At 38.8% G+C, this 26,570-nt stretch overlaps 2 protein-coding genes across 2 annotated transcripts in view; one reads left to right on the top strand and one right to left on the bottom strand.

Moving 5' to 3' along the window:
- CSTF3 (cleavage stimulation factor subunit 3) overlaps positions 1–22,915 on the bottom strand; it is a 44,067-nt gene extending 21,152 nt beyond the window's left edge. Inside the window, exons 1-3 of the mRNA XM_064163813.1 lie at positions 22,694–22,915; positions 13,959–14,060; positions 13,733–13,828 (exon numbers count right to left, since the gene is read on the bottom strand). Coding sequence (XP_064019883.1) covers positions 13,733–13,828; positions 13,959–14,060; positions 22,694–22,723 — 228 coding nt within the window. The 5' untranslated portion in view covers positions 22,724–22,915. The remainder of the gene's footprint in view (positions 1–13,732; positions 13,829–13,958; positions 14,061–22,693) is intronic.
- Positions 22,916–22,994: 79 nt separating this feature from the next.
- Positions 22,995–26,570, top strand: part of HIPK3 (homeodomain interacting protein kinase 3) — a 103,182-nt gene continuing 99,606 nt past the window's right edge. The window contains exon 1 of the mRNA XM_064163808.1: positions 22,995–23,729. The gene's annotated coding sequence lies outside the window, so the exon portion shown is untranslated. The remainder of the gene's footprint in view (positions 23,730–26,570) is intronic.

Here is a 26,570-nt window from a genome sequence, read left to right as displayed (position 1 = left end):
TATGCAAAGCAACTTATTCCTTTAGAGATTTAACACTACTTGTAGTTGTCTAAGTGACACACAGTATGAAATGAAAAGTGTCCTGTAATTTTAATCTTTCCAGTATTGCCTGGTTCTGCTCAAGCTCCTCAGGAGGGAAGGTTATGCTGTGCTACTTAAGGAACAGCATGGCCTTTTCTGCCATCTATTTTCATATCCCAACTCTATCTTTTTTCAGTGGTTGTTTTCCAAGGGGAAAAAAAATATCCACTGCTTCTAGCTCTCGCCTTGGTGAGATGGATTCTCTTGGTCTCTTCTCTACCTGCTGCTGCTGCACTGCACTCTACCATTTCTTTGCAATTTCTTTTTTGGAAGAGAGACCTGAAGAGAAATGCTGTGCAGTTTGGCAGGGAGGAGGGGCAGGCTGGGAGGGAACACACCAGCAGTGCTGGTATGAACTTTTCAAGGATTTAGTTAACAGGGGCTCATATTTTAGAACTACTATTTCCTAAAATCTGGTTTTGTTACAAATACCACATAGGCTACATCTTTAATGTGATGGGGTTCTTCTTCCTTCAAAGAAAAAACCCCAACACCCACAAACCCAAACACCACAAACCCCAATCACATACACAACTTACGTTTCAGGGTACAATCAGAGCCTACACTTGCATGTATTGCTTTTGTTTAAGTGGCAGAGAGCTTCCTCTGAGAGACCTAGATTAATTCAGTCAAATGACTGCACATTAGATAATTGGAAACTCAACATTTAAAAAATCAGACATACAAAATTTAACCTCTCTAAACCAATCTGCTAATTGTGGGTTTTTACATCTTAACTGTTTAGGTAAATAACCAATCACCCACTGTCAAGTCCAGTGAAACGTAACTTGAGTCTCTGCTAGGATAGGACTGTAGGTGTAACAAAACACATTCACACGTCTCTACCCATTTCCATAATAGAGGCTAAAGCTGGCTGGAAAGATGTCAGCACTTGATTTGCACATAAATACTGCTGGGATGATAGCAGTTTGAACTACTCAGACCACTTCAAAGAATGTCATCTTTGAAAGGATGGCGAGAGCATAATATGCTAATTCTCTCTTCTGTCTTATAGCATATTCAGCCCTTTGCTATCTGCTGAGACTTCCAGTTAGTGACTACTTGCATGACCACTTAACATGACAAACTCATTTTCCTACAGGTCAAATAACAGCAATTACCTTTGCAAATAGCTAAGCAAGCTCTGTTCAAGTAAATGAAATGCAGGTCTAATGCTGTACTTGCATGTGGTCATTAACCCAAGGAGGATGGATTGCAACTGCCTAGATAACCGATGTACAATTTCTGTGTGCTGAATGAAGCACATATCTCATTTGTGCAAGATATTCCAAGGCTTAGCCAATGAAATCTTTTATTTAAAAACATTAGCATGTAATTGCAGATGTAATTTTTGTAATACATAATTTCACTTCAATTTGTGCCAGGTGAGGATTGAATGATTTGGTGTTTCTGCAGTCTTCATGCGGAATTTTAATATTGCTTGTGAAAATATAGCTTTTATCTTTCTATTAGTAAAGACTGCAAAGAAAAGATATAGCTATAGTACACTGAGTATGGGAAGAATTCATTTCCTCAAAATGTAGTAAGATGAGATTCTAAGTATTTCCATTAAAAGGTTATCTGTCCCAATTTCAAAGTCTGCCATAAAATGAGATTTGAAAGGCTCCTTAAACTCATTCTAAATGAAATGTCTCAAACTACTGTTATGTCTTTCATTTCTACAGCTTCCAGAACCATGGCATCATATCAAAATTGAACTCATGATGTTTCCACTATGTGTATGATCATCTGAAAATGTCTCCCTACAGAATGCAGTTACAGAGGCCATGTAAGTAACAGCCATGAATAGCTTCTGAGGAAACCTAAGAATAGAGCATTTCAGTTGGAAAAGACTTAACGATGATCATCTAATCCAACTGCCTGACCACTTCAGAGCTGACTAGAAGTTATAGCATGTTGTCAAGGGTATTGTCCAAGACTTAAACACTGACAGACTCAGGGCATTGACCCCGAGCTTGTTTCAGTCTGAACAATAATCAATGTTCCAGTTTGATCCTGAGCTTTTTGGTTTCATAGTTGTCTCTGGATTAAGGAAACAGTGGTCTATCCTGTACACTATCATGTATTTATATTTAATATATACTTTGAATTTGCTCACAGTACTTAAGAATAAACTTTTCAGTAACTAAGAACACTGCTGAAGCTGATGAGCAGGACCTGTAATTCTGCAAACCCAATAACTAATGTTCTACATACCTAAGAACAGGCTTTTACTGATTTACTGATCAGCTACCAAAACCACTACCCTTCTAGAAAAAAGTTCTAGGCCATGTCACCATGTTCTGTTGAAGATCAAAACAACTCTAACAACCAGCAGCACAGTAAAAGGTGGCCACCTCTACAGGAAAGGTGATCACTAGGTAAACAAAGAGCAGCTTTTTTCATAAGGAGCTAAGTTGCAGTAAGAGGTTGCTACAGGCCAGTGGTAGAGCTAGAGAGCTACTGTATGAGTAGTAGCCAGAAATATGAAAGGTTGCTTCTCACTCTCCAACTTCTTGAAAGTTGTTGTTACAGCCTCACCAATCCAGTCTTTAATAGCTTTTACTAACAATTAACCAAAGCACATCAGGTTAATAACCTCATGTCTCTCAGAGGCAGTAGTCTAGAGAGATCTCTATGTGAAGTTTTTCAACATCATCTGACTTCAAATTTGCTGATGCAAGCATAATTCATGGCAAGGTGCTTGGAGGCTGTTCTGTATCATGCCAGGAATGGAAACTATAATGCTAGCCTGGCAGCATCTTTCCTGCTATGCTCCAAGTGTAGAGCTAGATGGGTTCCAACTGAAAGCTATACAGCATTGTTGAGAAGCAGACCCTGAAGTCCTTGAAGGAAAATTTAGGCAATTTGCCCATTCTAAAACTTTAAATATTAACTGTATGACTGTAGGGAGTTATTTACAAATGCTAAGCATACTTCCGTTTTCCACTCCTTTCTAGCCAGATTCAACTTCATACCCAGATTCTCAATTTAACAGCAAATCTCACTTCAATAAAACTCATCTTTCAGTGTACCCTGTGGCTTTTAATTTCCAAGATATCTTATTTTTAAAGAGATCTTTGAAAAGCTAATGAAAAAAGCAAGACATGTAGAAGGCAGCAAAGGACTTGGCAAAAAGTGTTAACAATCCAAATCTCAGGACCAGAAAGAACTCCCTCCCTTTTGAATGGTCAAATTCATTCACAGACTATGTATTATTTTCTCCCATTTTCTAGTGCAGAACTGGCCTAATAGAGGCTGTCCTCAAAAAACACAGCAGCACTTGGCCTCCTGCAAAGACACCATGCACACAACACCAAACCATCACCATCTCTAAGTGACGTGTATCTAACACAGCGCTTAACTTAAATCTCTATCACTAGCAGAAAGTATCTGGTTAAGTTCAAAACACAGAACTGCTACTGAAACATCATTTAAGCTATCTACACTGAGATGATGCAGCTTACAGCAAGACAGACATGGTTCTCAAGAAAAGATGTGAACTTTTCCACATTCAGACCTAAGCCTAGCATTAGAAGACAGTGGTGCTTGAGTTGTTTTTGATGCACATCACTGTGGTAATGCAGCAGGCTTTTGAAAAACAAAATGCTGAAGATTTAGCATCATCATAGTGAAGCATCACTACAACACCTGTGATTCTCTGAATCAGCTAGTGCTTGAACAGAGAACTGACCTTGAATAAAGCAGAAAGCTCTGCTCACAGGTCAAAAGTATCATAACCTAAACAAGTTTTTAGCAGCTCTGCCAGCCTGGGGGAAAGGCAAAACACAGGTAAGACTTTCAAGTGGTTAGTTTAACTTAACAGCTGGTCAAAATTTCTGAGCATTGGACAAACAAAAGTATATTTTAAAAGCAATGAAAAAATTATCACTACAAAACTTTTGCAGAAATGACAGACCATTAATTCTGTCATGTAGGCTAATGATAACACCTTGTTAGTGCAGCATCTTCAGCTGATCCAGACCAAAGATCAACAAGCAGCAAACTTAATTAGAAAGATCACTATTTTCCTCCTTAGTAAATTAAAACCCTCCACAGATTAACCTTCTTTTCAGAATTTCTGAAAATAGGTAAGAAAAAAAGCCCATAAAAGTTCTCTGGAGTTAAATCTGAGTGTTAGGAACTTCAGTAAAATGACAAGTAAACATGAAGTAACCTTGTGCCTTTTTATTTTGTAAACAGGAGAGAACAGATTTCTTGTGCAACAGTGATTTTTTTTTTAACAGCTAAGACTAGCAGGAAGAGCAGCAGAAACTTTATGGCACTATGCAAGGAGAAACTTACCTCCATCTGCTTAGTACTAGTAAAATATTTCTGTTGAATTAGACTGTCAGCTAATTGCAAGTTCCATAGAACTTCCCTTTTAATACCCATTAACACACAGAAAAAAACTCCAAACCCAAACATGGGATACTTTAAGTACCAATTCCAAACTGCATTATAAAGGAGACAATCAAAAAAAAGGGCAAGGCTGAATTCTGCATTGTCACATCTTACGTTGGAGAAATTCTACCCTTTGATAATAAATCATGCAGTCAAGCTTCCTGCTCAGGCTTACCAGCACTGAGATTTTATCAAGGACAAATACTGTGGAATATTCTGAGGTGTTAAATAGGTACTTATAGTGCCCATTCTGTTCAGGTACTCTTGGGCACAATTTCAGTTTAGATAAATACACTGACAACATTTCCCTTAAGAATGCTATCTAGTGGGCAACAATAAAGGGCAAGTAACATGCACTTACCAGGGCAGCAACTTCCTTTTTTAGAGGGTGGAGTGTGAAGGAAGACACTATTCTGTATTAAACTTCTAATCTTGCACCCACATCATGCATTGGGGACTACTTTAGCGTGCATTTTTACAAAGAAAACCTTGTCAGGGCATCTATTTGTACTTCAAAACATTCATCCTAGTCTATTTAAGACCAGCCCACTTGAAGATTCACATTCTTCATTATAAATAAACTGTATTTTCTTTCTGTTGCTTACATTAAGTTATCATCACCATGGAGTAAGAATTTCTCACATAATTTTTACAATTAGACAGAATTTACAATTCCCAAAGCCACGCTCAGCACCAGTTAGGAAACACCCCTAGTGAAATTTAAACTGCTGGACTAAGGCTCATAGCATAATGTTTGCCATTGAAATTCAGTATGAAGGCAATGTTTCTTCATGTATGAACTTGTCAGCATTATTTGCTTATGCAGGTGAACTTTTAAAGCATTCTGCTTGTACTACAACTATTAATCACTGCAAAGCCTATGGAAAAAATGTGAAGAGAGAGGTCAACTAACATAGCTGAGGGAAGGAAAGCAGCAAGCTAAACTTACACCAGCAAGATGTGTTACAAAACCAGTTTTTGTCAACTTATTGTCACTCATCTTCAACTTCTATTAATTGCATGTTAGTGAAGCACATAACACCTTTAAAGAGGTGAAAGCCTACATCATCCTATTCTCTGCAACAGTGACACAAATGAGAGGGTTTCTTACACCTGAAGATCCTGCATATAGTGTAATTCTATTATATCTTCTAAGTATCTGTGATACAATACAAAGGAATAAACTATAGAGATTAACTATACCAAGTATCAGCAAAAGATTCAATGAAACTCATTTAGAACTGTTCACAGTATCACAGTATCATCAGGGTTGGAAGAGACCTCACAGATCATCAAGTCCAACCCTTTACCACAGAGCTCAAGGCCAGACCATGGCACCAAGTGCCACGTCCAATCCTGCCTTGAACAGCTCCAAGGACGGTGACTCCACCACCTCCCCGGGCAGCCCATTCCAGTGTCCAATGACTCTCTCAGTGAAGAACTTTCTCCTCACCTCCAGCCTAAATCTCCCCTGGCGCAGCCTGAGGCTGTGTCCTCTCATTCTGGTGCTGGCCACCTGAGAGAAGAGAGCAACCTCCTCCTGGCCACAACCTCCCCTCAGGTAGTTGTAGACAGCAATAAGGTCTCCCCTGAGCCTCCTCTTCTCCAGGCTAAACAATCTCAGCTCCCTCAGCCTCTCCTCGTAGGGCTGTGCTCAAGGCCTCTCACCAGCCTCGTTGCCCTTCTCTGGACACGCTCAAGCATCTCAACGTCCCTTTTAAACTGGGGGGCCCAGAACTGAACACAGTACTCAAGGTGTGGTCTAACCAGTGCAGAGTACAGGGGCAGAATGACCTCCCTGCTCCTGCTGACCACACCATTCCTGATGCAGGCCAGGATGCCACTGGCTCTCTTGGCCACCTGGGCACACTGCTGGCTCATGTTCAGGTGGGTATTGATCAGCAACAAAATATTGCATATCGTAGGCTGCTACATACATTTGCATGCTGTACAAATGCAATACCAGCAGCTGTGCACTTACATAAGCTTAATTAAAAGATATTAAGAACACCAGATTTCTTCTCTAATAATTAGGATGGAAACATTTTTTCATAGAACTAATTCTGGGTTTTTTTGTTGTTAAAATCAGGGATGCTACAGAAAGACAAGAAAAACTTAGTTCATTACTACTGAACCTCTGCAGACACCACCTCACCCTCCCATCAGAAAGGTAAGCAGAATTACAATACTTAGAAGAATATGTCTTAACTGTCCAAAGACAGCTTCTTGACAAGCATTCTTGGGACCTCCCTGTCATCTGGAAGATGAATTGCAAGGGTACATGGAAAGATACAGCCCACAGCAACACCTGGTAGTCCACACCTCTTAAGAGCAAGTTCTGCCTATGAGAACACACAAAATGAATCTTTGGATGGATAGGGAAGAACGCAGGAAGCCTACATAACCTCCATAACTGTCATTGAAATAAAGCAAGTGTGAGAGCACAAGCAACATTACCAAGCACCAACATACTAACAATTTTACCTCTCCTCCTTTTGGAGGAAGTCAAGATGCTGAAGCTCTGAAAGCCTTTAGTCCAGCAGTCAGTTTACAAGAACTCTGGTTACAGGATCTATTAATAGAACAGCAATGTGTGCTTACTGAAATCTGTGAAAATTAACACTGACTCGGTCATATAACTTAGCACAGTCTGCTTCTAAGGAACAGATCCAGATGAAATGTTCACACTTCAGGTTAGAAGAGTCTTGTCTCAAGATGCAACAGTATCCTGCCCTATAGCAATGTTACTGAAAAATGTCTATAAACTAAAGTTAAAAAGAACCTCTTTCTACTTAGCAAGTCTATCCTAACCCTAACCCTTAAGATTAAACATTTCTGACACCAGTTCCAATGAACTCTGGAAATGTTTCCATGCTTCTATGCTATGAACATGTGTCACTACACCAAGCTAACTAAACCTCAACACAGATCAGATGCTAATCACCATAAAATCCTGGCACTTGTGTAGCAATGCATCCCATTTCTTCTCACTTTTGAAGTGCTTTAGGTAGCTTAGGATAAATGGTAAAGCTTACAGTATTAGGTTCACAACACCTCACTGCAGATGTCCAAAACTGTTACTGGATGTAGAGCACTTGTCACACTGAAGCCATCATTGAGAAAAAGCAAGCCACGATGAGGGGAAAAAGAACCCAACAAAACCCAAAAGCATACTCTTAAAGAACACTTGTACTAACAGGATACAGGAGCGTCTTCACAGGGTTTCTAGCTAAGTGAAGCCACTGTATTTCATCACGAGAGTGACTCAAAGCCTTTTCATATTCTGTAAAGATTCTGCAGGCAAATAAATATCAGTTCACCTAGTAGCACTAAAGTGTACTTTCAGCCATCAGGCTTCTCAAAATATGAATGAAAAGCATTAAATAACTCAACCAGCTGTCAACTGGATGCTGGAAGATATGCAGAAAAAGAGAAATTATGATTACAGTTCCCTCATCCATGCAAAGGTAGCCAATCTGTGGGTAACACAAGGTACACGAGAAAGCTCCGTTTTTACTTCTAGGTATTACACGTTCAGACATGAGAAAAGCCCAGGTTTGTGCCTGGCCTAACATACATTCTCCCCTTCAAAGCACCAACAGAAGGATCAGCAAATGACTTCAACAAAAGAAAGCACACGATGAGAAACATTTTCACGATCCTCGTTACATTTGAAAGTGAGACTTGAAAAGTGTTGTGAAGAAGAGTTTAATATAGGTAACACTTCTCATAAGGATGCTTCTGTCACCCCAACACAGAAAGAATACGACAGAACAGGAAGGAGTTCATGTTTATTCATGTGAAAACAGCAACACACTAGAAGAGGGTTCATAGTAATCTCTTTGTTAGGCATCACTTCCACTTAAAAATTCCTAACACTTTCCCATGATACTGTTAATGAGGAAATACAGCAAACAGAGTGATAAAGAAATCCACTAGTGATACACTGTGCTTCTGAAACTATAAGTGTCAAGTACGTGGATAACCTTCCGATATTATACAACTTGTAGGACCACAGCAACTATGCAGATGTACACGCCTGTACTTACACATTGAGCAGAAAAGACAGGAAAGAAGTTTCATTCACTTTCTAGTGCAAGTCTACAATAATCACACAGACAGAACAACATTTATTAACAGGAATGGAACAAGTCCACACATGAGTAAGAAAAAGATCATAAATAATACAGTAGTAAAAAAAGCTTAAAAAATCTGAGACTGAGGTAGTCAAGAATGTGCAATATGGATGTTTGTACAGAGCACCTGTACAGCAGTTTTTCAAAACCACAAGTTTACTGAAAGAAACACGGCAGACTAGCAGGGTGGGCAAGAACTCTAATGGATATGCCTTCCATTAGAAAAGTAACAAAGAGCAGATAGTGATAGATACAGTATTTTCAGTCCAAAGTACCACTACACAGAATCTCAGCCAAGTCTATTCTACTTTGATTTTTGATCACTCCAACTTCATGCTGACAGAAGTCAGTTCCCATTTTTCCCCCAAGCAGAAGAATTTTGGTGTTATGTACATTTTTTTCTGAATCAGAACCAGATTAAAGTAAAACAGGAGAAGAAAAGGCTTTGAAGAAACACAAACATTTTAAACAAAAACAATCTTTTTTCTAAATGGTTTTATTTACATTTTTCATATACAAGAATGTTAAATGATACATTCTGACTAGTATCCACACCAGTGTGAATTACACGAATTAAAGATACTGATGTATTGCATATGATGAAATGCAAAACAATTAACCCTAAGCTTTGGTCCCACCCCCTGAATCCTCATGCAGCACCTGGTTTGTTACCAAGACATCTAAAATTCAAAGTGTTCATATCAAATGGAAATTAAGTGAACAAATAATCTAGTTTCATTTCCTTCAAACAAACAGTAACACAGGAGTCTTACTTGCAAACTTTGCAAGACAAAAAATACATATTAACAGCCAAGCTCTCTACATGTTACTAGCTTTGTATTTGTTGCTTCTAGGCTTGGAGTATTTGTCACAACTGTCTTGTGTTTATAATTTATTAAGGCTTTAACTATGGCAACCTTTTGACCCCTACTAACAGTTTGAAGTAATAAGGATATAATGCAATACACTCGACAAAAAAAGTGAAAGAGGTGTGGTGTGAACTGTCCTGAAATGTTCAGGACAATTAAAAGTTTCCAGTCAGAGCAACTGAAATTAAAAACTCTTTAGATCATTAAAAAATGTTGCAAATATATGAACATAGTTGAATAAATGTGCTTAAGAGGATAGTCAACCTGGTGATTTCTCAAAGGAAACTAACAGAGAGAAAAAGGTGAAAGCTTCAAATGCTTGCTTCTCAAATGCTGAAATATTTACAACCCTGGTAATGCAGAAGTTCTTTCAAGTGCATGAAAAGGATTATCAAATCTTTCTTTAACTACAAGATGGTTCAAATCAAGAGACAAAGGAAATAGTGATAGACAGCTGGGCCTATGGGATCATAGGATATTACATCAGAATTTATTTTTATATTTCTGTAGCACCTCTACGCCAGATGCCAAAAGTATTTTAATCACTAAAGTGAGCCTCACAACAACCCTGTGAGGTAGGTAGGTGTCCGTTTTAATAATGGCAAAACAGGTTAAATGACTTACCCAAGAAGGCACAGCAAATCAGCAGAGCAGGCTAGAATCCAGATCAGGTGATCTATGAATTTAACATTATGGCACATTTGTGTCTAAGACTTACATGCTCCTTTTTAAAACTGAGACACAGGCACTGACTTGATTCAAGTCTCTTGGAAGTAGATTTTTACAGTAAACAGATCAAGAGAAAAATGGACTTCAAGCCTCTAGAGAAAGCAGTATGAATAAGAGGAAGTGGCATTACTGTGCAGCTTCCTAAATTTAGGTAGATGCAGAATACCAAGTAAACTACTTTACTTGCTAAAAAGAGATTACATGGCCTGCTGTCAAATTCACTAAATGAATTTCTGTTCTCATAGGTCTTAAGCATTCAACTACTACCACATGAAAATATTGTGAGCTGGGGGTTGTTTTATCCAGTTTCATTATTTCTATGACCTGAAACAACTTCTTTGAACATCAGAAGAAATAAGAATTAGTATGAGATTTTTTTTTCAAATTCAAATCTTAATAGCTGAGTTCCCATTAAACTGTCAAAGCATGCTCTTCCCATTTAATGTCCATGTTCTACTGACTACCACACCAGCCATAATAGAGATCAGAGCACATGAATCAGTCGTTGGCAAATAAAATGGCAATGTGAAGTATTCTGTTACTTCATCACAGTCTGTATGTCCATAGCAGTAAATTAACACTGCTTACTAGAGGAATATAGTGTAATGCAAAGTCATACACAGTAAGCAAAGTCATACACAGAAAGCAAATGTCAGCTGAACAAACACTATCATAAGAGGTGATCACAGCAGTAAGGCTGCACATGAAAAGTTTACATACCAAAATGAACTGGCATATGCAGGGAAACAAGTTTTTGTTCATACAGACTATAAACAATGTCTTCTACTGGAAGATTGGAAGTGTCTTATAAGAACATGTTCCTCAAGTTAGGAAGGGAAATCTGAAGATTTCCAACAGTTTTATGAACCATATAGCTGTTATAGATCTAGCTCTATTTCTGTAAGGCCATAATCACAACCCTCGCTCTAGCTTTAAATCATATACCACCACTATGTAATGATATTCAGATCAGATGTCATTCAGAGGACAAAATTCTCTAGTGAAAGACAACTTGTCAGAAAACAACTCTCTCTTCCCTCTCTCTTTTTGGCTTTCTGTGATACATAGAGGAAATGTTGACACATTGAAGAGGAAAGTGATTGATATGCTTGTTCTGACATCACGAAAAACATAGTTTACAGATGACTGAAGATTCAGCAGTTTTCAGATTGGTATACTGAGGCACGGAACTGCAATCAGTGATGAACAAAGATCTACCACAGGTTTACTTTCCTAGCTCAAGGCCATGAAGATCTATAGTCATGAACTATCCAAGAGAGGAAACTACTAGGATTTCCAAGGAAAAGAGTTTTTTTCCAAAATGCCTTCCTTAAATTCCTTGTACATCTCAAGGATGCAATAAAGAATGCCTCAAAACAATTCCTGTCTCAAGTAGCCTTCAAAAAAAAGTGAACTCTTAATTTATATTCAATCATGCTATGAAAACAACATTTGAGAAAGCACTTCATTTTCAATTTACTCAGACAGGACTGTACATAAGATATGCTACTCAAAATAACACTGAAGGCAGTTCCAAATTGTGTACATGTATTTTTGAAAGTGGACTTTGGAAATAAGTTATATCAGTTTATTACTATAAATGGTTATATATACTAAAAGGCCAGATATTAACATGTTGCTTTTTTGGTTAACATTGGTCACTGGGTTTTGAGGGAAGTTACTGGAACCAGGAAAGAAAAGTTGAAAATTCATCGTAACTGGGATTTTAGAAATTTACCTGTCAGGATAAATTTCTAAGAAGTAAAACCTTACATTTCTTTGAAATGTAATCCTTAAGTATAAGCTTTACCAGAACTCTACATTTCATGTCTTCCCACTGTTTTGAATCATACATTCAACTTCTCTCATATTTGAGGTGTAGGCAGTACACACAGACACACACACATACACACAGGTGAACCAGCGATCTCATGCCAGTTCTGTCCTTTCTAAATTCACTCTTTATTACCATGGTTACCATACCTGCTGGGTAGAAGTTGCTCTTCCTTCTTTGAAGCATCATGTAAAGAATTACACCCCAGATGGTTTTAAGCTTTGCCACCATTAATGTTTTGAAATACTACTAGGTAACAAAGTAGTTAAATGGTATTGCCTACGGGAGGTAATGTCAATACATCTTTAAACATAGTTCAAGACAAGAAGTCTCAGACAAGAGAGTTTGGGCTGAAAGGCCTACAATATATAGTACAGGCTCTCTGAGGTGGTCTTATTTAACTCTTAAATTTGAGGCATGGGAAAGATCAAGGTTTTAAATAAGCACAGAAATCAGGTAACTTAATGTAATCAAACCAGATTAGATTATAAAGACCAGATCCACAAAGACTTTGCAGGGTACAAGATACTAGTGAACTTGGCTGCAAGATTCCAAAAGGAAAAATATGCATATATCTGTATGTGTTAGTGCACTCACAATCTTCTAAATATGTCCAATTGCCAACATTCCAACTACCACAAACTACTGTAAATAAAACACTGAAAAGCCTATGATATCCAATTAGGGAATATTAAATTTAGGTTGCACTCATTTGGCATTGTAATATCTTGCCGTAACCCGCAATATAAAAATGTAGTAGATTCCTATGATCCCAATTTTATTTAGTAATCTTGAAAATTTACTGCTAGAATGTTCTGGTAAGTAAAAGAAGGTATGAGAACTATACAATGCAGTTTTTCCACTCAGATTGTTGCTTAGCAATTTTCACATAAAATAGAAACAAATTTAGCTATTTCAGTTCTCATCTACAGAACACAGGTCCCCACCCCTGTAGCTTAGCAAGTAGAGAACACTTATCTCAAGAAAAACGTGCAGCTGGAATATACCCTCAAAAAGCATGTGTATTAGCATTAAATATCAGCTACAGAACATTAAAAACCCAACCCAAAACTCAGATTACACAGTGCATTTCATGGCACGTCATTAAAAGGCTGTTGGAACTACCAATGCACTTTGTGAGAAGTTTTATATAGTTATGTAAACAATCACATTTTTGATGGGATTTTTAGAAGCTAAATGCTGTGCTAATGCATTTCCCCAGTATTTTCATTCCAGTAATCAGCTTCCATCCCACACCCTCCCTGAAAATACTGTTCACTCATTTCCCTAAGCCAAAAAGAAAAGACTCAAACGTTCATAGAAAGTCATTCAAATAAGTTTGTACGTATAAATAAAATCAAGGTCTTTCTAAATAAATGACACAGGAGGCAATAAATTGACACGACAAGTAAATAAAAGGCTAAAGCACTCCAATACCATTGAAACTGTTTTAATGTTGTTGCAATTCCATAATGCAACAATCATCAACTCATAGAAGACCCAATACTTTAGAATTCATTTTAATAACTCCTTTGTACCTATTTTACAAAATAAAGGCAAGGTATATTTAAAAATCCCCTTTTCCCTAGATGTCATGTGCCTGTCTTATTTACGGTTATGAAAGTGTAAACTTAAACTCCTATTAAATACTATGTAAGAAAAAATGTAAAAATATTAACCTCTGCTTCAATGTACAGTTTCCAGAATCTGCCAGAACTGGGGAACTGGGCAACAAGGCGTTCATAAGTCTTCCGTGCTTTGTCTATAGGTTGATTCTAAAAATCGAAAAACCAAAACAGTATTTACAATATTATGATTTATGTAAATGAATATGTTGATTTTACTCCAGAACCAAATAGTGTGAGTGGACCATAGATAAGGAAATGTAATCCTATGTCACTAAACCTGTGCCTCTCGAATGAGAATGCTCCAAGCGTCAAGGTCATATGGATTTTCTTCTAGTTTCTTTTCAGCTTTCTTCACTTTTTCTGGGACATACTCTGCAGCCTAGAAAATTAAAAAGGAAGACATAAAAGATTATAAGAAGAATTTGGAAAGTTTTATCTCAGCTACAAAGTCAAGTTAATGACAACATTCTGATAATATAACATTCCGGACCCCAGTTTTTATACTGCAATTACTAATATAATTTCATGTGGAACACAAAACATCCCAGTAATATAATGCATTCTTACTAGAAATACTACCTATTTGGTGATGCAACAAAACCATCAGACTGACCAAACATGTTTAAAACACTAAACAAATTTGAGTTTGCCAGAGATATTTATTGCACTCTGAATTTCATGAAGCTCTGCAGCCCTGAAAGTTTTAAGATGCAAAAAGTAAATCCAGAATGATTTTTCTAATACAAATTTCAGCCAAACAAATCCAGATTACTACAACAGTCATTCTGTACATGCAGGACAAGATTTTCTATTATGAATTACAGGTTTCACAAGATGACAGCAACAACATCTACATGTTTTTCAAACGTTTTAACTTTTTGATCTGTCAATCAGTGCGTTCTTACAGTCACCTCCCTCAGATATTCATACTGGAGTTTAAAAGCTTTTTGTGATTCTAAAAAGCTTTAGCAAATTGAACATCAGCTTGCTAACACAGTTGCTATTACAGTACAGGTGTAAGTGTTCTTTGGAAAACTTGTGAAAATATCAAACTTATGTTCCCCAGAACTTGTTTTCAAGTTCCAAAAATGTTCCAGAACATTTCTGTCAACCCTAAACAATATGAATGTTTTTTTATTAAGCACAGAACATTGTTATGACCCATATTACAGTTTATTTACTAACTGTCCAAACTTGACTCCAAACTTTCAGGCAGGTATTAGGGGTCTCAAACCAAAATTCTTTCATTAATGAGATGTGATAATAACCTGTGAATTACTACAAGACCCTTTTTGTGAAATCTTGAAAGTTAGCTGATTAGAGAATGAGATTCTGTATGTTACAGCACAATGTGACTGGTTTACTGCACAGAAAATTCTTAAGCCTGTCAGTTGCCAGAAGATTATTTCAAGGAAATAAATCCTTAACATTGGATCTAAGTGAAATACATAACTCTGAAGATGAGAAGGACAGCAAACAAGACAGGGCAATATTTGTCTTTCTCAAAGGTGCCATCACATTGATAGACACTACAGAATAATGACTTCTAGTAAAAATAGCAACTGTTGTGCATTACTGTTGAACACCACTCTTGATGGAAAGAAGATATTCCAATACAAATCCAAGGTATTACTAGTGGATTTTCCTGGAAGATCATTTAGAGTGTCATTTTAGGAAGATATACTACCAGTGAAGCGTTGCACAAAACAGTGACTTAGAGAAGCTGGAGCTAGCAAATGCGGTGAGCCTCAGTTACCGAGGAACATCAGGAGTGCTTTGCCTCTTTGCTTTTGCCAGCCTCTACAAATAACTATGGAAAGGCATAGCTGTTTATGTGACATATTACATTATTCAAATTAGCAATCTGAAAAGCTATTCTAAAATATTTTAAAGCTACCAGATTTCTTGTTTTTTCTACTAGAAGGATACAATTAAAGATATATCCCTTAGAAGATGCTAAGTTCACCAATGAAATGGGAAAATATTCCAGTATGTTGTAAAAAAGTTAAGCTGACATGTAACAGCAACCATGCATAAAAGTGAAAAGAAAAACTAAAATCATGAGGGGCTTTATAGAAGTTGAAAGGCCTTTTTTTTTTTTTAAGCTTAAATTGCTCAGAGCAAAGCAATGTAACTTGGGAGGTAACTATCAAGTTCCACAGAACTTTTACATCCCTAAGTCCATCACAATTATGTCACTAATATTGCATGTTATAGCTCAACTGATAGAGGGTTAAGACGCAAGCCATACGATGAAGTGAACCAGTTATTTTATTTCTTCCAAAATGACCTGCATAAACATAGATCAGCTTATCAGAGACAACACTGAAGCTGAAATTTCCAGAGCTTAAAGATGATTTTAAGTTCTCTACAGATGACCCAAAGGTGAAATGTTGTTTCTTCAATAAAACACTATCAAATTTTCCCCCACCAGTAGTAAGCATTGGCTCTCACATTCTGTCTCAGTGAAATCTATTTGTCTCAAATATTCGACCAAGCACATACTAATCTGCATTTGATTAGGCAGAAATGCCTGTCAGGAGGACTATTCATGTCAGCTACAACTAAAGAAATACCCTCCACTCTACAAAGTAACTGAAGCACTTGTGGAAGCATGAAGTCCTACACTGTTAAGTGCAGTGTTTCCAAACAGGAAAAAGCAGAATGGGCCACTACTGAAGCAAACTTCAAGTGCTATTTTAGTAGTAGCTTATCTGTATTAACTCAAACCTTTCTTAGTGACACACAAAAGGCAGTTGACACTGCAACGAAACAGTTAAGGCTTCCAGGAATTTGATTTCACCTATGCAGATATAGGGCAATAAACTCAAAAAGATGGAAAGCTAGTGGAAGAAAATGCTGATAAGATGCAGAATCATAGCAATCCTGCATTAATTTTATATGTTTGATGCAAGACCCCTAATGTAGTTTTTTTCTTAAAAAAGGGCTAATCTTCCAAAACAAGCAAATATTCACTTAAGCAGTAGCAAAGCTCTCCATGCAGTTATACAAGAGAAAAATTATGGGAGCTCTAGAGAACTGAAACTAACAACATGATCGTGGTTTTAAACTGGACTGCTTGGAGTCGCTTGTACGTTATGGCATATGCAAGTAAACACCCAACTTCTTAAGACCAATGAGCAATCCTTCTGTCCCTATCCATCTCCTGGACTGATAAAAGCCATCCAGCATTTGCCATCTCTGCATTGCAGAAAGACAAACTGTGCTGCAGGCAAGTCAGTGCTTGTACAACAGCCAACATGTACAACTGAATACTTCTTAGGTGTTTATGATCATGCCTCTACATAAGCATTGTCAGTCCCCTCCTCTCGTTAACAGAGGCACATGAGCTAACCTCATCAGGTAACAGGTCAGTTCAGGGTCCTAAATCAGCAGAAAAATAATCCTATTCAAGAAGTGATTTTCTAATGGTTCAATTCCTTGATTTCAGGACCAGATGCAATACAGATGCAAAACAATACAGGAGGACTTAAGCAGTTTCAATTTAGATAATCTTAAACTACAATGAAACTGCACCTTATCTGATAGAAACTAGCTTTTAATTTCTCTTCGCTGTCTGGGGGGGAAAGAACTATAAAGAACTTGCATACAACTAGGAAAAAACCTTTTATTCTCTTTTGCTTCTGGTGACTATGTTCAGTGTAGCTCTCAAATACTTTGGGTCCTGTTCCACATAGGTGGACTATTTGAAGGTCATGGAAACAGTTTAGTACCTAAGGTTCCATGCTCACATTACTTGTATTATTACCATCTAGTCTGATTAACAATTTCACTATTTACACACAGATAAATAGCAACAGATTTTTTTTCCCCCATTTCACAGATACTAAAGAGTGTAAAATTATTTTTATGGTCACAGTTTCCAAACTCTGAAAACACCTAAAACCAAATTAGCTGGTAAGAGGTCCATGAGCTCCTTTCTGCAAAATACATCAACTGCACAAAATCCACATGACAATTCATAAAAGATGTCTTAAGGAATAAGAACAGAAGAAAGCAAGTTGACTTTCAGTAGTTCCTAAAATTTTCAATCACCTCTAAGGAAAAATTCTTGGTTTACACTTTGCTGGTAAAAGCAACAGTTCCCAGGTTTGCAGGCCTTTGAGAATTCTTACACACTAGAGTCAGGTGAGTTCAAACACCTCTTTTAAATAGTCACACCTGATTACTGTACCTGATTGCTTAAAGCATCCTCCATGACATACTGCAGTGAGAAGGAAACAGTATGTCAACAACTGCTCCAAACACAAGCGGCCAATTTAAGATGCTCTTAAAAATTGAAGTATCACTAAGGATGAAATGAGAACAAGGCCACTGTACAGAAAAAGGCAGGAATGTGAAAGATCACTTCAGTCAAATTGGTTCAATTTATGTATTCCAAAGGGAGTTTTACGTCTGTAAGATAGAAGTTACTATTTGGAAGGGCTACGTGTCTGTTGCATAGTTCAGCATATCCTGGACTGTAGCAGATCCAATGCATACAGTTTCAAATATATTAAGACACAATTTAGCAGGCACTGTTAGGTGCCTACTTAAGTTAGTGTACAAGTTTGTCTAGCCTAAGGGATTTTTTACTTCAGTTTAGTTATATGTGCATAGATCAAGTTTTAAAATTCTTTCTTCAGTAACCCATCCCTCTGCTACAGCTCCCTCTTACAATCCTTGCACTTTCTTTAATCTGCTTTTAATGCTTTCCATTCTATTCCACCACTAAGCCAATTCAGCTGTGAACAGTCTCAAAAAAAAGGTCCCTTAAGACTGGGTCACTATTTGCAGACTTAACACACTCAAGTAATTAAAAATGGTTAATTTTGTGAATATTGCTTCCCAACCACAACACAGTCTGTGCTGTTTTATATCTCTAAACCAAACAAGAATTTTAAGCATAGTAGTGATTACCACTCTTTCCTCACAAGATTATTTCCCAAGCACAGCACTTAACCACATTTTCCCCTTTACCTACAACTTATTGGCCCTGGAAAGGCAGTTAAAACATACATATTTCCAATTATATAAAACCCACTTCATTAGCAACTTAGAAGTATTTCTCCACTAGTTTTTGTTTGGGTTATTTTTAGTTTTGTCATTGTTTCAGTTTGTTTTCTGTGGGTTGTTTTGTTTGGTTGGCTTAAGGGTTTTTTTCTGTTTTCAACTCATTCCTAGAGTCAATGTAAACAGTGACAGTAAGCTCAATTCTACTATGTATTATGTCAATCAGTATGCACCTTCAAAGGGCTTCTCCTGAGATGCCCCACAATCCTGCTAGAAGAAACTTCTGCTTCAGCATTGTGCTCAATTACCTGCATTTAAAAAATGTTAAGCTAAATGCAATAACATTTCTTATTGCACTTAGAATTCAGAAAAATGTGACAAAAGTACCAGTAAGAAGCCAGAACAGACTGCTTTAGAGATATTTCTATAGTCACAGTTACAATATAGACATCTTCTCCCACACCTCAGTCTTGCACCAGATACACATTTATGCACAGTAGTAGTATGCACCACAGACAGGGGTACATCACTTAGAAACACCTACAGAAGTGTGAAACACATGTTCTAGCCTTAAAATACTAGAAAGCAACTATTACAGGGCTAAAGGAAATATTTCATTGTACATGAAATTGAAGCCTGGCAAGCATGTATTTATAAAGTAGGTAACAGTGATTCATCTATGGTGGAAAGAGGCAGAGAGCACAAAACTGAGGTCTTGCTAGCAGAGTACGTGAAACAACCACACCACATAACTGAACTGAAACTAGACATATGCATTGAAGTCCAGAAAAATACAAGGACAGGTAAAAATGTGTACTCCTTGTAACGTTGACAAAAACAGATGGGGAAAAGTTTGTTAGGGAATTTTTTTGCAAACAATGGCATATGGAGCTTTTCAGTCTACAAATGTGGATTTCTAGGATATAGATGCTAGGCTAGGCACTTGATATTCTAAAAACTTGCCTTGGAAATTCTGGTTTGTCAAACATCAAACAGGTTTTGCCAGGAGTCTGGCAAAGATAGATTTTAAGTTTTGACATCATTCAACTAGTTCTGCAGAATTTTTTTTTGATTCAGCACAGTTACCACAGTTCAACAATATAAAATATGCTGCCACGGTGGTGACTACGTATTTCTTTGCTCCCCTGCTGCAATCTGTTCTATAATAATGAAGCATGGATGAGAGAACCTACATAAAGTAGCTTAGGCTCCCGATCTACACATTAAACCAACCTCACAACGTCTAGACCTAAGCTCAGCCTAAAGGCAGTAAAGTCACATTTCAACTGTACTGCACCTGGCACAACAAAAGCCTCCCAAATCCCAGCTGTGTCTTTAATCTTACAATACCTTTATTTTCACACCCTTCCTACAAACATTTCACATTCTGTTCTTCCTTCCCACACAATCACAACTTTATACTTGCTGTAGACAACATGGCATTTTATTCACCTGGCTACTTTTGTAAGTAAGTCTCCTCCAAACCATACTATCTGGGAAGCAACATGCAGACACACCTCTGCACATCTGAGTCAGAGCTAACAATCTGCATCATACACTATCAAGCATACATCTTATGCACAACACAGATGCAAGTTAACTGCACACCCACCCCCTCTACACTGAACTATGTGACAGTCAGTGAAAATGGCATCCAAAATCTCAGAAACCTGAAACAAGAAAGCCAGATACAAAACCTACGCTTTGCTTCAGCAAAATACAGAGAGGGCCACTTAAAACCGTAAGCGTATTGCACACGTGAAGGCAGAGAGCTCTTCTGATAGCAAAGTTACCACATAATAGCATTTGCAGTGTAAGGAAGGCAGCAGAAGTACAACTGCCCCCATCACAATGCTTTGTTGTTGCTACTTTGTGTAATTCGAATCGTGAATTGGAGTCTGCCACACCCTGAAAACCCCAGTTAGACTGGCATTAACTTGGGGTACACCTGCCTCACTACACAAGACCGTGGTAGCCTATACAGTAGTAACATTAAAGACACTGATATCAAGTGATGGCCTACCTTAACATGTGGAGTAAGAAACAGAAGTCTGCCAACATAAGTGCAAAAAAAGTAGAGGACAACTTAGCAAAATATAAGGAAACTGATGGAAAGGAGGTAACCATAACAACACTTAAGACTTCTAAGAAACTGCAATCCTGAAGCCTTCATACAGAGGATGAAGAAGGAAAAAAAACAAAAAAGAATTAGACTGGTTTTAAATTTTTTTTTATTTAAAGTGAACCCAGTGTGGAAACAGTAATCTCAGTGGGTAAAAAGTCCACCTTAATATGGATCAAACCCACAAAATTCAAGCCAAATACTGATTTTGAATGATAAAACCTTTTGATGTGGCAACACATACTAAAGCTGTAGCTTTCTGGAATAGCTTTTACTTCTGCATACAGATAACAATTCAACCTTCTGCATATTAAATTCTCCCATTCAAAAGAAAATAAAATCTTAGGTAAGTTTTGTTTTTCTTCAAGTTAAAATATGACATCACAAGCTCCAGAAACACACTGCTTTTGCCAGTCGTTTAATTATGCAATTAAACGTATATGTAATTAAAAAAATACATACATACTAGAGTGGGTTAAGCTTAAATGTGAAGCATGTTACATACACACCAGAATTATCTACATATTATTGTAGCAAAATTCTATTTCTTTGTAGCCATATACCTTGAAATAAACGAAGTAATTCTGAAGGATCTCTTGCTTAAACATACTACTAACCTACTTACTAATCTGACAGGCTTTGAGCATATAGGCTTGCAATTCATAGGGTATTTCCCTAATGAGAAATTGGGTATTTTACATTCTGAACATTTTTCTCCTAACCCCTCCTCCTTCAAAATCTCATAGTTTACATGCCATCCTTTCAGAATACAGGCCCAGACACAGAGAAACATAGTCCACTTCGTGTGAGGACTGACATTCCACAAAGAAAAGCTTCTTAAAGGAGCACTAAGTCATTAATTAATTTTTTTGCAGGCATGCCAGTGTTATCAATAACTCCTGCATCAGTGAGGAACTTTCACCCCTTCCCGTCCCAATTAATACTGATTTTTAAACATAACCCTAATTACTAAGACCTGTTTAGAGAAATTCTGCCAGTAAGGAGGAGACAGTTAAAAAGATGGCATACAACACTAATTGCACCTGTCTAGAAAACATTAAGTTATAATAAATGTGTGTTTCGGTATTCATTCAAAAATAAAAAGCACCAAATGAAGAGACAGTAGCCATCTGAGTAAAACTACCGTATGGAGATGAAAACTCTTTATTAAATAGGCCTGATTATTTCCAATTTCCAGGTGGTTTAACAATACCTTGTTCTGGACGAAAAGGGTACGTTTAAAGCAGCACACATCCCTACACGTCAGGCACTAATGTTCTGCAAAGGCTGGCTTTACACAACACCGCAAACGTATGAATAGGGTCTCAGTGCTCTTCCGGAGTGCGTGTATTCAGCGAGTAGGAATGAACAGACCAAGAGAAACCCACTGGAAGGGCTACTGTCCACTTCGACGTGATGTAAAGTTAGCTTACCAGACACGCCAAGGCTGAGTTTTCAGAGCATTACCGGTTTTACGGAGACCGGACGCTGGGAGCGGCTCCGCGCACCCACTTCCCCCAGCCCAACGCTTCACTAACCGAATACACTCGAGTTTCTCAAAATGGGTGTGTGCGGTGGGGGAAGGGAAGCCTACGCCGACCGCGCCGCTGAGGAGGCTGGCAGGGCTCCTGGGCGCAGGGAACAGGCGAGGGCCGCACTCCCGCACCCCGGCCACGTTTCCCTTAGGCCTCAGGGCGGCCTGCGGCGCGGCGCGGCACAACGGCAGCTCCGGGCGGCGGCCGACTCAGACACTGCGCCAAACGGAGCCCCACAGAGACCTGCACACCGACGGGCCCGGAGCCGGACCGCCGCAACACCACGGCGGTACTAAGCCTCCCTTACAGAGCAGCCTACGACCTTGCCCTCCTCTTGCTCACCTGGTCGCCAGTAGCTCCCTCTCCGGACATGGCCTGCTAAAATAAAACTGGGGCACAGAGGCCCCAGACAGACTGGAAAAAGCCTTCCAAAAGCGCCTTACAATGCCCCCGTAGGCGCAGGCAGCTCCGCGGTGGCTGCGGCCCGCACCCCTAGCAGCGCTAGCAGCAAAATGGCGGCGCGGCGCCTGCAGCCCGGCGGTCCGCGGGGAGGGGCCGCCGCCGCGCGGGGCACGCCGGGAAAGGCCGCGGCCGGGGCTGAGTCGCTGCGGCGCGCGGGGGCAGTGCGTCACGGCGGGGCGGGGCCGGGCCGGAAGCGGTCAGAGCGCGCGGCGCCTGAGAGGGGCTGCGATGGCGGCAGCCGAGCGCCGGCTGCGCGCCCCGGCGGGGCCTCGCCTTCCTGCTGCCTCTTGTGCGAGGCAGGGACGAGATAAAGCACTGGCGTCCGCTCGTCGTGCGGCCTGAAGAGCAGTAAAGTATGGTCTGGAGCCTTAGGAGCTGTACTTATGGTGCTCGTGAAGGTGTCTGTGTGGGCCTCTTTCCTCATGGCCAGGTCCCCGTTTCCTGGCGGACCGATTGTTGTTGAAACTGAAGGACAGCGTACAGAAGCTAGGAGGTTTTGGTGACCTCTAGCTTTGGCCCTGCGAGCTTGTCGTGGGCGGCTTCGTTCTCGAAGTGTTCCGTCTTGAACGGCTAGTTCTTTGCAGCGAAACGGCATCCTTAGCCTTGGTGAGGTAACATCAGCAATGTCTGCTAGCAGTAGACCCATCCCTTCCACCTTACCAAAACCCTTGGAAATCAAGGAGGCAAGCTCAAAGGACAGGCCAAGAGGCCGTCGTCCCAAGAGACCTCAAGGACACAGAAAGCAACTACCCTCTAAAGCTAAACTTTCTTCACAAAGTATTCAGCAGTCTGTCCGTGAGAGATGGGCTTTGAGTCAGCTACTGCAGAGAAACTCTGCTGTGTGAAACAGATTCATTGGAGGAAGCTTGGCAGATACCAGGGTGAAAGCTGACTTGGTTGCCTTCACAACAGCAGTGTAAGTGTTCATGAAATTGTATAATAGTCATATTCATGCAGAGCTACTTGGGCTAGCTTGATATTAGCGCTCATACAGTTACTTACAGTGTAGTTTTATAAATCACCTTTTAAAACCACAATATGGTGTGTGAAGGGTGTAAAAAAAAGTATGTAAGCTGTTCTTCTGAAGCCTCAAAAAGGGCAACAATCAGTAAAGATTTGACTAACCTTTGGAGTAAGAGTTTGCATCTCAGGATTGAAGAATTGTGACTTTATTCTTCTTTTGTCCTGCTCTCCAGTTTCTTGGAGAGCAATGGCATTGAAATACAAGGCTAATTTGGTGTTTCTTACTGGTTATTTCACATCATAACAGACTTTTGAAGACACCTGATGCATAAATAGAATTTACTTCCAAAAAAGTGCATTTCCAGTTCATCAATGTAGTGGTTTTTTCCATTTCCCTTCTAGGAAACAATTCCTTACAATTAATCACTGCTGAAGCTTCTAATTAGATAATACTTATTCTAAGTCTACAGTGTCAGCTGCCTTAGTGGGTGAAGTTTTGTTCAAGTATCTTTTGATTCTAACGTTAGCTGCTTCTGGTTTTGTGATTGCCTTCTTAATAAAATGAGAAAGGTGATTTTGAATGATGACAACACCAACAACATCTTGCTAAAGTCATTTAAGACTTGCTATTTGACACCCCACCTAATAAAGTAATGTGCTGTCTCCTACTCTATGTTCTTGATTTCTGTAATGTCATGATAGAACAGACCTTGGCCAACACCCCAGCTGCTGCAAATACAACTAGTGGCTATTCCCTTTCTGTCTGTGACTAGCTGGAGTGAGCTGCAGTTTTAATACATGATGTTAACTTGAAATGTTGGAGAAAATTAAAAGAAGTTACTTTTATGTTGTACCTTCCTGTTTCAGCCTCAACAGCTTGCATTGGTTTGCAGTTAAATGTGACCTCTTTCACAGCTGTGTGATAATGAAGATGTTTACGTTTTGGTGTGAATTTCACAAGGGCCATTCTTACTTACAAAACCTGTGTGTAAATGATAGGTTATGTTTCAGTGTTAACATTGAAAATGTTTCCTTGTCTGAAGCTAACCCTGTTATATCTAAACTCTAAATTTAAGTTGTGCCTGACTGTAACTGAAATTTGGGCCTCATCCAGAGCTCTACTGGCTTGAGTTCAGTTGTGTTGTAAGTTTACTGACCCATTTCATAGGCAGATTTGGAGCTTTCTTGTTGATGTTATAGGAGCAAATAATGGGGATGCAGCAGCTAAGTTTACAACAACTACTTATTTGCTAATTCCTTTAGCATGGCTCAAATATTGGTTTAGAATGTGGCTGTTTCTTTCCTTCTGAAGCTTCATCTCTAGTACAGTAGCTCAAGGCCTCTAGCCTGAGGGATCTTGAGTATTGAAGACAAGGTGATTACAGGCCTCTCTGCTTGGGAAGGCTGCACTTTAATATTCAGTGGGTTTGTGACATCAAAGCAACAGGACATTGCTAATATGTACTGTGCTGTAGTGATTCATGTTTAGTTCCATAGTTGACAAGAAACTTAATGGCAAGCTATGAGTTAACAAGTAAACCGTTGTGGATTATACTGTTTGAGTGCTGCAGAAATTGAAAACAAATCTGAAACTCAGCATGAATTGAAGACTATACCTACAGTTCTATGGCAATTAAGTATTCCTGCTTAGAAAATATAAGACAAAAGTTATGAATCACGTAGAAAAAAACAACTGGAAAAAGGAGAAATGTTTAAAACAAACAGATATTGACCCTTAAAGACTGCCAGGAAAAGATCTTGGCAAATCATAAAGTGCAGCAAAACTGAAAGGAAACTGCTTTCATAGAGTGAGGGCAGTGGTTATCAAATAGAGCTGACATACCTGTCTTCCAAGTGATTTTAGCTGCTACAGCAGATTGGTTTTTTAATACTAGTTATGAAATCACAGGTTTTCTGCAACCCTTTTGGTGCAGCTCTAGAATCACTAAAAATATAGCTCAAAACTTTTTTTTCAACAGGATTTACTTACAGATATAATTATGTGTTCTCAGTGCTGGAGAAAATATTTACATCTCTTAGACTTTGAACCACCCTATTAATTTCTCTGTGTTAATGCTGAGTCTGAAACTACCTGAATGCAGAGGATGCTGGCAGTTGTCCTCCAAATGCCATCATTATAACATGTGGGTTCTGTCATCTCTTCTATGACACAGATTTCAGCATATAGAAGGTGGAGACCTGAAAGCTGACAAACCGTCTCATTTCTAGAGGTTAGGGTGATGGTAGGCCCTGTTGTTTCCTTAGCTGAGAATTCTGTAGTACTTGGATACCTCACAGAGCTCGTAAGCTGTCCTTTTAAATTCCTGAATTGACAATGCCAAGGGAATTGGGTGAACTAGGAAAATAAGATAGTCTAAATGTATAATCCCATAAGTAAGAATCAATTTCATCCTTTTGCCAAACTGCTTTAACTCTCCATTTGATATCCACTGATTTAGAGTTATGTATTATATATTACTTTGTAGATTCTTTGGAAAATTTACCAGAATTAAATGAAATTTGAAGCAGGACCTCTATCTCTGTTTATATTTTAACGATGAAACGTTTAGCAATGAAAATAGTGTTGAAAGTTGGTTAAGCCAACAGGTGGATAGCCACAGAGCCAGAGTTACATATTTTTTTCCCCTTAATATTTGTGGTCAGATGTTTATGGATGTGGCATTTATAGTCTACATACGCTGAGCTCAACATGTTCTGAATGCTTTGAGTCTCATGTGTTCAGCAGTGAGAAATTTGTGATGTTCCTGCACGACTCCCACCAGGCTGCAACAGT

The sequence above is a fragment of the Pogoniulus pusillus genome, chromosome 24, assembly GCF_015220805.1.
Source record: "Pogoniulus pusillus isolate bPogPus1 chromosome 24, bPogPus1.pri, whole genome shotgun sequence".
Classification (NCBI taxonomy): Eukaryota; Metazoa; Chordata; class Aves; order Piciformes; family Lybiidae; genus Pogoniulus; species Pogoniulus pusillus.
This window is presented reverse-complemented; position numbering and strand designations above follow the sequence as displayed.